We start from the raw sequence: 13,584 nt of genomic DNA on the forward strand, positions 1-13,584 counted from the left end.
AACACTATCCACGTAATCTACCCATCACCAGTTTGCACACTGTCCTATAGAGCACAAAGCAATTAAAAAATAGAACCTACTCTAGGCTATTAAATGTCAACAATTAAAAGGTTTGAGAGGATTTTGTTCTTTGATCATAAATGAAGTTAAATTAGAAATCAATAATTAGAAAAGTAACAATGACTGAATGACATCTGGAATGGAAAAAACAAGTATATTATTGGAAGGTAATAAAGAACAAAGATATGAATGTAAGTACACAAAAAGATTGTTCGTATCACAGTAAACAGAAAAATGCAAATCACAATACTACTGTCTGCCAAAATTAAAAAAGAAGAAAAAATACCATCTGGTGGCTGGAAGGTAGACCAACTTGAACTTTCGTACCTGGCTGGGGAAAATGTGAATTATAAGGCCACTTTAGAAAACATTTTAGTTATTATATGGTCTGGCAAATTCACTTCGAGATAAATACAAAATAGAAATGAAACTATAACATTTTGATAAATGAAAGAAGCCAGACATAAAAACTATTTACACGATACTGGGTAGTGACAGGTTAAGAGGCCAGTAAATTGGTGGGGAGACTGACTACAAAGAGGTACAAGGGCACTTTTCAGGTTAATGAAAATACTATGATTGTATTCCCTTGCTAAAACTCAAAAGAACCATTTGAAAATGGGCACATTTTACTGTATGAATATGAAACCTTGTATAAAAATGGCAGAGAAAAAAAAGAGAAGAATGGTAAAGTTAAAGGGAATACCTGACCTAAAACTAAGATGAGATGAGCAATCTTTCAAGAAATGTTCTAGTAAAGGTTAAATGAAGGTGTTTATCAACACAGTTATAATGTATTTGTTAAGTGTGAGCACACAAGTATATGTAAACCTACCAGACGGAGAGAATTTTTCTGGAGACTCATCCACAGCAGGAGTTGAATTGGACAACTGTGTGGACAGCTGACTGTACTTTGGTTGAGTCTGAATGTGTCTAGGTTCAAACTGGCTCCCTTCTGTTGATAGCTGTGATGGGGTAAGAGAGATGTAGAGTTCCTCCAGTTTAGGCAGTGTGGAAGAATCCAAAGGATCCTTTAAGTTTGTTACAAAATGGAGCAAAGAAAGTGACTATTAATATAACATGAATTAAGTCCTTTTTTGTTTCCTTACACAAACCACAAATATTTTCATATAGTAAATAAAACTTTCATAAACCTATTCTTTCAGAAGCTCTTCTCAATGTGTTAGTTGAGGTTAGTTAATCTTTTGGTGAACATTATGATATATACAAATAGCTGAGAAGCAGTCAGATCATAGAAATGATCATGAAATCTACTTAGTCATAATTAACATGATTTAGAGAGTAGAGGAAATGATATAAACTGTCCTGATGGTTTCAAGATGATTCTTATATATTTGAGAAACAGGAAACAAATGGAATTTTTTTTGCCATGATTAATGGTTTCTGCCTAAGGTACAGTATGATATTGGTCTAGACTGAGGAAGATATAGAGCTTCAAATTTATGCCTAAGCTATGGGAGAAGCCTATTTATCCCTAAATGTGAATTTAATCAACTTTTTAATTCTGGGTTTAAAATTATCTTCTGAAGAAAGATAAACTGTATTAAAATTAATTTAAATCCCATTATACATTTTATGTATCAGTATCCTACCAAGTGTTAAGACAGAGGTCATGAGCCACAATTTTTACTTTAAAAACCATCACAATAACATTCACTACATATTTACCATTTCAATTCTGGCTGTACCAGACTTTTTTTCTTGAGCACTCAGCCCTTCTGCTTTTTGAATTTCTACATTCATTCCACTCACAAGGCCTGCATGTTGCCCTGAACCATCCCATACATCTTCAGATGTAGAAAAACACCAGTCCTATATAAAGAAAAAGAAAAAACAGGTGACAGTGATGCAAGATCCCAGAACAGAATGACTTGGGCATGGAAGCAATGCATAAATTATTTTCCAGGTAATGTGGTATGAGGTACTCATCTGTACCCAGTTATCTTAAGCTCTTGGATCTTAAAAATACAACAATGTTTATACAGTTTAATATCAGTTTTCTGGCTAGATACTTTTTATGATTATCTAGCATTTAAAAGGTACAAATAAGTAAGTTAAATTTCAATCATACAGTTAGGCACAATATTAGCAAATAGCCTGACTGCAGAAACTCCAAGAATAATGCAACAAAAATAAAGATAGAGAAAATAACTAAATTGGTAAAGCTTTGATTAGGGGGGGTCAATGATAAAAATAGAAATCATTAACACTTAAAATGTCAACTATTCAAATAATCTTTCATTACTCTCTGTTCTAGCTTTTACTACTACCACTTTAAAAAAAAAAACTATCATGAATTCTTTTGAATTATAGCCTGACCGATTCTCATAGCTTTCTCAAGGCCAATTAAATATAAACTTTCTTTTTCCCGGTACTGAGATGCTGTTATCCTTAAGCTCTAACCTTCTGTGGCATTTCTTCACACAATGAGTACTGTTTCTTTCCAACAAGGCTTGAGGTGAACAGATGGGGGGCAGCATCACCTTTTCCCATTCTAGCCCGCAGAGGTAACCAGTTCTCATCCCAAATATCATCACCTGTGGTCACTGACTCCAGGCATGGCATTCCACTAGGAACCTCATCCTAGAAGGCATCAGAACACAAAGAAAAACTATCACTTACACTTTCTATACAAGCATATTTTAAAGTTTAGGCTTACAATTTCCTTTTGAGTAGGGAAGACAGTATAAATGCACCAAAGTATCAACTGATTTAAGTTACAAATCTATGGTCCAAAAAGAAGAGGGAAAAATGCTATCTACATCTTGGATACAGGAAAGCAAACAACTAGTTAAGGGGTCCCCAGAAAGTGCAACAATCCAAATTCAGGAAAATTTTAGAAGAGAGATTGTTAGGAGAGGGTAAAAGGCAAAGGAAATAAGAGTTATACTACCTGTAGACAGCCTTCCCTACTCCCCGAACTTAAGCACCTATCTCCTTTCCATCTACGGAAAACCAGGTCTTTTGGAGAGTCAAAGGGTTTCTAAAGGGTAAAACTGAGTGTGACGCAAACATAATAAAAGAAAAAACAAAAGTTTTGGTTGTTATGTAGTTTGTCACAGTGATGGAAAGCTATGAGAAACAATTTAAAAGGAGAAAAAGTTTTTTCTGCCTCAGTTTTTCGGTCATTCACATCTGTTGCTACAGGACGGAAGCAAAGCATAATATCACAGCAGTGGGAACATGTAGCAGAGAAGGCTTCTTACTTCATGTTGTCCAGGAAGCAAAAAAAGGAAGCAACAAGCAGGGGACAAGAAACACCCTTCAAAAACATGCCCCCAGTCAGCTATTTCCTCCACCACAGTCCTGCCTCTTGAAGTTTTTACTACTTTCCTGTAATACCATTACTGTACTGAACTTTTAGCACATGGCTGTGGGGGACATTTCAGATCCAAATAATAAAATTCTGTCTCTGACCCTCAAAGGATCATGGCAGTCCATCTAGCCAGGTGCTGGTGACTCACACCTATAATCTCAGCTACATCAGCTACACTGGAGGTGGAGAAAAAGAGCATCATGGTTTATAGCCAGCCAGGACAGAAAATTTCACAAGACTCCTCAACACATAGCTTGGAACAGTGGTGTGCATTTGTCATCCTAACTTTGTGGGGGGCTAACACTGGGCGAATCAAGGCAGACTGCTCACTGGAAGAATCTGAGTGTGGTGGCATGTCCCTGTCATGCCAGTGGAACCTAAAATAGATGAATTGTGGTCCACGCACATGATCAGACAGGTGGATGACCCTATGTCAATAGTTGGAACTATTAAGAGGACAATTACAAGTAATTGTGTGTGTGTGTGTGTGTGTGTGTGTGTGTGTGTGTCAGTGTGGGTTTGAAGTCATAGCCTTGTACTAATTTCTTCATCAACCACATCTTACTTGTCTATAATCTTAAATCTTTTCTGGCCAAACTACAAGTTTTTCAAATCTTTGATCCCAATTCTAAACACTGAAAAGCAGGGACTAATATCTATTTCATACTCCAGATGGTGTGGTGCTTTGAAGTTTTCTCCTCCAGATCAGCCCATCATGTTTAAATTCAGCCTTACACACATCTCAGGACCTGGACAAGATCTTGGCAATTATTTGACAGAATGTAATGTGAAAAGCCTCTAGACCAGTTCCCTGTAAGAGTCCTCATTTCCACCTGAAATGTCATCAGTATAGTATCTATTGTCCACATTTCTATTCGAAGGAAAGTCTAAGAGACTCTTATTTCACTATTCAAAAAAGCCAGCAGTGGCACTGTGGCTCAAGTGGTAGAGTGCTAGCCTTAAGCAAAAGAAGCACAGGGACAGTACTCAGGCCGAGTTCAAGTCCCAGGACGGAGGGGGTGGTGGTAAGAAAGAACATTGACGCTGCAAAGAAGTGACAGGTTATTTGTAAAAACAAAATTATATAGCAGATTTCTCAATACAAACTCTACAAAAGCAAGGTGTACATGAAATGACATCATTCAGGCCCTGAGAAATAATAATTATCAACCTCTAGTGTATCTTTTTTTTGTCAGTCATGGGGCTTGAACTAGGGGCCTGTGCACTGTTCCTGAACTCTTTTGCTCAAGGGCTGTCTTACCACTTTGAGTCACAGCACCACTTCTGGTTTCTGGTGGTTAACTGGAAATAAGAATCCCATGGATTTTCCTGGCTGGCTTTGAACTGTGATCCTCAAATTTTAGCCTCCTGAATAGCTAGGTGAATAGCCACTAGTGGGTGCCCAGCTCAACCTAGGGTATCTAGTAAAGCTATCCTTCAAAACTGAAATGAATTTATCCAGTCATAATGAATAGACAAGTTGTACGCATGTTTCCCCATTGAAGTTTTTTATATTTTGTTTTTTCTGTGCCAGCCCTGGGGCTTGAACTCAGAGCCTATCCTGAGCTTTTTTTCTATCACTTGAGCCACAGTTCCCTACTTCCAGCTTTGTAGATGTTAACTAGAAATAAGAGTCTCATAAACTTTCCTGTCCCAGCTGACTTTGAACCACAATCCTCAGATATATCAGCCTACTTGACAGTGGCTTATAGTTTCAGGATAATAAACTACACAGTGAAGCTAGAAAATGCTCTCTCTTTCCTGTGTTATACTGCATAACTTTAGTCTTGATGACTATCAACAAGAGACTAGTTCATCTTTGAGAGATGCGGTATGACATAAAAAGTAGTGGTACTCAGCCATTTTATTCTAAGCCATCTTCATTTGTGAGTTATTTATACTAACAACCTTTTTTTTTTTTTTTTTTTTTGCCAGTCCTGGGGCTTGGACTCAGGGCCTGAGCACTGTCCCTGGCTTCTTTTTGCTCAAGGCTAGCACTCTGCCACTTGAGCCACAGCGCCACTTCTGGCCATTTTCTGTATATGTGGTGCTGGGGAATCAAACTGTGAGCTTCATGTATAGGAGGCAAGCACTCTTGCCACTAGGCCATATCCCCAGGCCCATTAACTACATTTTTAAAAACAAAAAGATACCTTTTCTTCTCTTACCTCATTTACTTCCTTCGGGTTGTTTGGCTCCAGGATGGCCCACTTAGGATCTCCCTCACAGGTCTTATGGGTTTTCAATGGACTAAATTCAGAATCATTTAATAGTTCCTTTGGCACAGATTTAAGGTCACTTAAAGACTTTTCATTATTAACATCCTGCTAGTAGGCATGAAAGAAAAATTTTGTTTTCAGTATTAATGCTGTTTCCAAAGTCTATATATTTACACACGTTAGAGGGTATTTTTCACTTTAGTTCATACAATGTGCTATTCTAATTTTATCCATGACCCTAGGTTTCCAATTCTGTTAAACTATTTCAGGAATGTTTTGAGCATGTTATTACAACATCTCTACAAGTCCTAGCTTTATTTTTTTTAATTTTTTTCAAACTGATGTACAGAGAGGTTACAGTTTCATATGTTAGGCATTGGATACATTTCTTTTACTGTTTGTTACCTCCTCTCTCATTCCTCCCTCCCCCCTCCCCCTTTCCCTTCCCCCCCCCCAAGAGTTGTTCAGTTCATTTACACCAAACAGTTTTGCAAGTACTGCTTTTGTAGTCGTTTGTCTTTTTTACCCTGTGTCTCTCGATTTTGGTATTCCCTTTCAGTTTCCTAGTTCTAATATCAGTATACATGGTTTCCAATGTACTCAGATAAGATAAAGAGATAGTGTAGGTACAACCACAGGAAGGGGATACAAGAAGATCATCAATAATAGAAGCTACAGTTACACATAGCACATTGAAAGTAGTTACAACAGTGATATAACAATTGTTTCCATAACCTGGAGTTCATTTCACTTAGCATCATCTTATGTGTTCATAGGGTATAGCTATTGGGCTCTTGTGATCCTCTGCTGTGACTTGCCTAAAAGTCTTAGCTTTAAAAGAAGTAAAATATAAAGGGAAAAGAAACAGCACAGTCATAGCATAGCCATGATAAAGATATGTCCAAAATATTACTCAGAGAGAAGAGTAGGTGTTTGAGAAAATGCAGTGAAGGAGAGAACACAACTGGAAAGATATTTAAAACACAGAAGTAATCATCAGAGAACTAAAAAGGTGGGTATATTTATGTAATATGAGAATCCTCCTACACAAAATACAAACTGAGGTAAGAAGAGGTTGTTTTCTTTTTTGCGGAAAGGACAGTCATTTCATTTCTAGGATTGAATTATGATTATGCTTATCTAAAGATATCAGAAAAATGTTAAAAGTTGATGTTAAAAATGTTAAAAGCTGAATTCATTTCACTTAAATGAAGAAATATAATCTTTTTATTATTGATAAGTTCAATTTGCAGGAATATTCATAATTTGTGACAAGGTTTTGCTGAACTGCCCAAGCTGACCTTGAATTTATAATACTCCTGAGATTACACAACCTTCACCATGCCCTAGCTCACACATACTTTTTTTTTTTCTCAAATTTTTATCATCAATCTGACGTACAGAGAGGTTACAGTATCATACGTTGGGCATTGGATACATTTCTTGTACTGTTTGTTGCCTTGTCCCTCATGCCCCCCTCCCTCCCCCCTTTCCCTCCCCCCCCAGGTGTTCAGTTCACTTACACCAAACAGTTTTGCAAGTATTGCTTTTGTAGTTATTTCTCTTTTTTTTTACCCTGTGTCTCTCTTACACATACTTTTAATAACAATAACAAGTAGTCAAAGTGGTCTTGACATTTTATTCTTTTGTTTTCTTTTTTTTTTTTTGTCTGTTGTGAAGCTTGAACTCAGGGCCTGGGTGCTGGTTCCTGAGCTTTGTTCAAGGCTAGCACCCTACCACTTTGAGCCACAGCACCACTTCAAGTTTTTGAGTGGTTAATTGGAGATAAGAGTCTCACGGGAGGGCTGGGAATATGGCCTAGTGGCTAGAGTGCTTGCCTCATATACATGAAGCCCTGGGTTCAATTCCCCAGCACCACATATACAGAAAATGGCCAGAAGTGGCGCTGTGGTTCAAGTGGCAGAGTGCTAGCCTTGAGCAAAAAGAAGCCAGGGACAGTGCTCAGGCCCTGAGTCCAAGCCCCAGGACTGGCAAAAAAAAAAAAAAAAAGTCTCACGGGGACTGATCCTCAGCCTCTTGATTAGCTATGATTACAGGCACAAGCCACCATGCCCAGCACATTTTATCTTTTATAACTAGAAATATCTACTGAAATCATATTAACACATACATATATATAATTCATACTAAGCAATTCTTTTTATTTAGAGAATATACAGAGCCTTGTTATATCAACAAACAAAACATCTTTGGACCTCAGCCACAGACTGTATCTTTCATCCTGAGTAATATAAGACTCAGAGGACTTATTTAAGAAGTGGTGTAAGTAGTAAAGTACATGCTAGGCAAGCACAAGGCCCTAAGTTCCAACCCTAGTACTAAAAAATAAAAGAAAAATAATAGAAACAACAAACCAGAAGGTAAGCATGGTGGTACCTGCCTGTAATTGCAGCTTCTTGGGAGACAGACTCAGAAGAAAAGAGTTCAATGCAAACTCTGGGAAAGTTAGTGAAAACAAACAAAACAAAAACAAGATATAAAAAAGGAGAGCTCTGGGGAATGGCTCAAGAGGTAGAACACTTGCCTAGCATACCCAAGGCCATGGCTTCACAGCATGCATGAAAAAAGGGAAAACACACATAAAATTAAAACCTGAAGTTTTACTATGGTTTCTCTTTCCCTCTATCTAGCCTGGGTGAAATACAATTGTTATGAAGATTAAATTAGCTAATACATTGTGAGTATATGACAGTGCCAGAGATGTAATACAAGTTCAATAAATGATGTTGCTATTGTTATTTTGGCTACAACACCACATAAGATAAAACATTTCTGTGGGTAGAAGGGAGGACTAGCAACATGTTTACAAGAAAGGAACAAAGAACAGTTGAGAAAGACCCTGAGTAGTGTAGGAGGAGACCACATGCAGGAAACAAAGGAATTTAGTACAAGACAGAACAGTTGAGGAAATAAGTCTAATGAAAAGGTTGAAACCAGCAATAATCAGAGACAAGAAAATTGTTGTCAACCTGTACACAAGTCCCAATATTTCTTAAGTCTGGAAAGCCTCAGTTCCCTCATCTATAAAATGATGATCACTCTGTTTAATAACAGTAATTAGAATATTTGTGAAACCCCTTACCAAGGTATGTAACGTGCTATCTTTGGCCTGTGGACTTTTCTCTGGGTTGTCAGTTAAACAGTGCTGCTGGGAAGGATAACCCAGTTCTGTCAAGACCACATCATCTGGCTCTCTACTGGATTTAGTATATAAAGCTAAAGGGTTTAGGTTTTTGAAACCCTAGGATTTAAAAAGAAAAAGGAAGAGTATTTAAATTACATAATCAAGAGAAAAAGTGAAAAGGTTAATACTTCATAGAATTTTCAAATGCTATGAAAGTATATTATCTTCTAAAATCTAATAGAACATTTCTCCATATTGAAATGATTTAATTACAAAAATTAAGACCAATATGTGTAGTGGTGTAGCTACCACTATCAATAACTGCAAAACAAAAGTTGTTGTTCTCTAGTATAGCCTTAACCCTAGGGACTTTGGGGTAAGAGAATATTTGATCATTTGTTTACTATAAAAGTATTCACATCTAAAAGACATTGAGTCAAATGTTTTCACAAAATGTTTGTGGCCACCTGAAGATTAAGTGATGCTCTGCATTAAAATTCTCTTATATCCTAAAGTGTTAAACAAAAATATGTTAAAATATATAGACTGCTCTACCTTAGAAGGTACATTTTCTCGGCATATAATAGCATGACCCTCTGTTTTCAAGACATGATGGAAATAGATGTCCTCATTTGATGATGTATCACACAGAAAAATGTTTAGGATTCCATCTATGTATTCATTCACCACTCCCACTAATGGCTTCAAACCACACAACTTCTGGAACTGCAAAATAGCTCGGGATGTCCAATGTTCCTGAAATATTAAGATATTTAATTTAGGTTATATCTAAATTATCTAAAGATGAATTACAGTAGTCACTATGAAAATGGATCACTGGTAAGCTAAAGCCTTGGAAAAATAAAACCATAAAAGAATAGCATATATGATTTTTTGATGAGTTAGATTAGAGAAAAAAATGATTGTGGAAAATTATAATCATTTCATGAAAAACTCCCATTTTCACTAGACCATGTATCACTAGACCAACCTTCCCACAGAAATAAAACCTAAAAATTCTAGGTATTTTTAATATGTCCCAAAAGTAAAGAACTGGCAAGTTAATAAATTATTAAGTCAAAATCAAAAGTAGGATCTACTCTACTGTAAAGTCACTTGCTAATCTAGGCAAAGCTAAACTTTGGTTTCGGTTTTACAAAACGTCATCCTGTACCTGACCATAAAGAAGCCACCTTATGTTTTCAAGGGCTGATATTAATCCAGAGATTCATCTGACCACATTGTGTTTAAATCAGTAATTAAGGGTTAAGAAAGGGTCTTGTGAACTTTCTGCCTAGCCTCAAACCACAGGTACCAGGCCACAGTGCCCAGCTAAAATTAGACACATACGTCAACTGAGCAGTAAAACTTATACACAGAAAAACTATGACACCTACTTAGCTAAAGAAAGGCTAGAAATTAAGAAACTAAGCTTCAATATTAGAAAAAGAACAAAGTATGTAAATAATAAAAATAAGACAAATAAAATAGAAAACATTCTTCTAACAAAGACAAAAGAGCAAAATTTTTGTTTTGTTTTTTGTCAATTGTGGGGCTTGAATTCAGGGCCAAGGCACTGACTGTCCCTGAGCTCTTTTGCTCAAGGCTAGCCACTTTGAGCCAGTGCTACTTTGGGCTTTCTGGAGGTAAGAATCTCACAGACTGTTCTGCCTAGGCTGGCTTTGAACCACAATCCTCAGATCTCAACCTCCTGCGTAGCTAGGACTACAAGCATGAGCCACCAGAGCCCAGCAAAAGCTGGTTCTTTAAAAAGCTAATCAAAGCTGGGCGATGGTGACTCACACCTGTAAACCTAGCTATACAAGAAGCTGAGATATGAAGATCTCGGGTACAAAGCTAGCCTGACCAGGAAAGTCCATTAAGACTCTTATCTCCACTAAAACCTACAAGAAAAACCAAAGATGGAACTGTGGCTCAAGTGGTAGTACACAAAAGTTTTGAGCGCCAAAGTTCAGGGACAGCATCCAGGCCCTGAATTGAAGCCTTAGGACCAGACCAAATAATAATAATAATAATAATAATAATAATAATAATAATGTAACCAAAATGGCAAGTAACACTCTTTAAATCATAAAAATGAGAGATGATACAAATAGTATTTGAGATGTAAAACATCACTACAAATGTGAGCATCCAATGTACTGCAAAAGGGCAGAGAGTTCTGGTAGCTGATGCTTGTAATCCTACCTAATCAGGAGGCTGAGATCTGAGGATCATGGTTCAAAGCTAGCCCAGGCAGACAAGTTCAAGGTACTCTTATCTCTTTTTAGATAGCAAAAAGCCAGAAGTAGAGCTGTGGCTCAAGTTGTACTGTGTCAGCCTTGAGCAAAAAAGCTAAGCCAAGAGTGCAGGCTTTGAGTTCAAGCCCCAATACTGGTACCAAAAAAAAAAAAAAAAAAAAAGCTGGGTGCAGTGGCACATGAAATCCTAGCCCTCAGAAAACGGAGGCAGGAAGATGGCAAGCTGCAGGCCACTTTTGGTGACACAGTGAGACCCTGTCTAACACAAACAAATAAGACTAGAGGATATTATCAACAATTTAGGCCAATAAAATTAAAAATTTAAAACACATTAACCATCATTACAAAAAAACAAAGAAAAACTCTATTATATTTTTTGTTTCAGTGCTTCTGGTAAAAGCAACCTAGTAAAATTAATCAATTATTAGTCAATATTCATATTAAGTTAAAAATTTGACATTCAAACTGTTTTTCAAGTTTATATTATTTGTATTTCTGAAATTAAACAGCATTAAGACTTTTGGGACAAATAGAGATCAATGTAAGTTATAAACACCAAAATACAATGTCATGATTTTATTTTTAAAAGATTTATGTCTCTTTAATTCAGAGAACATGAAAAATGATCTTTTAATTTGCCCACATATTAACTATTTTCCATAATCCTCATTCCTTCTTGTAGATGTCAGTTACCATCTGGTTTCATTTCCTTCAGAAATGGAAGAGATTTCTTTAGTATTTCTTGTAGTTCAAAACTCTTGGTGACAAGGGATCACTTGTTTGGCAATGATGAGGATAAAACTTGAGCTCTGGCACATACTAGGTAAGCAATCTAACATTCAACTATGGCCCTGCCCACTGCGCTCCCATTTTTTGCTTATAGCCAGGTACAAAATAGCACCACTTTGGTTGATATCATACTATATATATATGACAGTTTACAGAGATTATAAGGGAACTGAAAAATTCCTATTGCATAACGGTGTTCTAGCTGTGTTAACACAGTGCAACACAATATATTATTCATGTGTTTGTGCTGACACTGTTGTAAAAAACCAAACCTATTGCACTGCCAGTTGGACTAAAAAGTACAGCACCTACAGTTATGCATAGTATATAATGCTTAATAATAAATGAGTATGTTACGGGGTTATGAATTTATTTCTAATTATTCTATATGCCAAACACAACTAAAGTTTCTCAAATCTGTAACATTTATGCTATTCTACTTTGCCCGGAATATCTCTCTTCTTCTGTGTATAGTTATTCCTAATCTTCCTTCCACATCCCATTCAAGTGCCATCTCTCTCCTGAAAGCTTCACTTATTTCACATTGTTGATTGCCTTCAACAGAGTGAGGCATGATTCCTTTAGTGTCTTTCTCTTACACTGTAAAACCTCTATTAAATAGGACATGGCACACTTTTGTACAAATATACTATCTACCTTGCATACTAAGACAGTGATATTTTGGGGGGCTGGATCCAATGTTTTAGTTTTGTATTTAAGAACTTAACAACTATTCTTGACACATGGTAAATATTCAAATGTTTGCTGATTAATGGGAAACCAGCAAGCATACCTCTATTGGTCTCACCCAAGCCAAAGAACAAGGGATAGCCTGAGCTGGAAGCTTTGTGTAGCAGCACCTGCAGGAGAAAACAAACATATGAACATTTAATCATGTGTTTAAACTGAATTTTATGGAATCTCTAAATCATTTTATTTTTTTTTTTTGCCAGTCCTAGGCCGTGAACTCAGGGCCTGAGCACTGTCCCTGGCTTCTTTTTGCTCAAGGCTAGCACTCTGCCACTTGAGCCACAGCGCCACTTCTGGCCATTTACTGTATATGTGGTGCTGGGGAATCGAACCCAGGGCCTCGTGTATCCGAGGCAGGCACTCTTGCCACTAGGCCATATCCCCAGCCCCATCTCTAAATCATTTTATGATTTATTTCCAAGTATTTAATTAGTGAAATTTATAATGAATTCCCTGATAGTCACCATGGATCATGCCTGTAATGCTAGTTACTAGAGAGGTAAACGTAGAAGGATTACAAGTTTAAGGCCAACCAAAGTTAGCACTGAGATCGTATCTCCAAAAGAATAAAAAGTGAGAGTAGGAACATAGACTAAGTGGTAGGGTGCTTACCTAGCACATACAAGGTCCTGGGTTCAATCCCTGCACTGAATTAAAGCCTTGTACTTTAAAACAAACTAAAAGTTTAGAAAAACACAATAAATGCCTTACAATGCAATAAAAACACAGGTATGAACAGTACAACTTTCCTTCTATACAAATCTCTTAGCATAGAGCTCATTTCCTTAAGAGACTGAAATTGATTCTCATGGTCAAGTGAAATAAAACATAAGACTATCATCTGTGAAATTAAGCAACTAGTTGCTAAATCTGCACCAAGAAGAAAGAGGGACATTTGTAAGGACTAGAATATGTCTATGATATTCTTAACAAGGGATCTCAATAACCCAATTGCTAAGTGCATAGGACCATATATAAAGAAACCTACTAACATGAACTCCCAAGATAAAGAAACAAGAGGTT

At 36.8% G+C, this 13,584-nt stretch overlaps 1 protein-coding gene across 8 annotated transcripts in view; it reads right to left on the reverse strand.

The window, feature by feature from the left end:
• Tdrd5 (tudor domain containing 5) overlaps positions 1–13,584 on the reverse strand; it is a 43,304-nt gene that overhangs the window by 2,906 nt on the left and 26,814 nt on the right. For 3 of the 8 annotated variants that reach the window (XM_048357134.1, XM_048357131.1, XM_048357139.1), the window contains 7 exons: positions 12,605–12,671; positions 9,317–9,517; positions 8,720–8,878; positions 5,566–5,724; positions 2,485–2,664; positions 1,750–1,893; positions 896–1,091 (listed from right to left, as the gene is read on the reverse strand). In XM_048357134.1, the coding sequence (XP_048213091.1) occupies positions 896–1,091; positions 1,750–1,893; positions 2,485–2,664; positions 5,566–5,724; positions 8,720–8,878; positions 9,317–9,517; positions 12,605–12,671 (1,106 nt within the window). The remainder of the gene's footprint in view (positions 1–895; positions 1,092–1,749; positions 1,894–2,484; positions 2,665–5,565; positions 5,725–8,719; positions 8,879–9,316; positions 9,518–12,604; positions 12,672–13,584) is intronic. The other 5 variants (XM_048357133.1, XM_048357132.1, XM_048357135.1 and 2 more) reach the window with 5 other exon arrangements.

The sequence above is a fragment of the Perognathus longimembris genome, chromosome 11 (assembly GCF_023159225.1).
Source record: "Perognathus longimembris pacificus isolate PPM17 chromosome 11, ASM2315922v1, whole genome shotgun sequence".
NCBI classification, from domain to species: domain Eukaryota; kingdom Metazoa; phylum Chordata; class Mammalia; order Rodentia; family Heteromyidae; genus Perognathus; species Perognathus longimembris.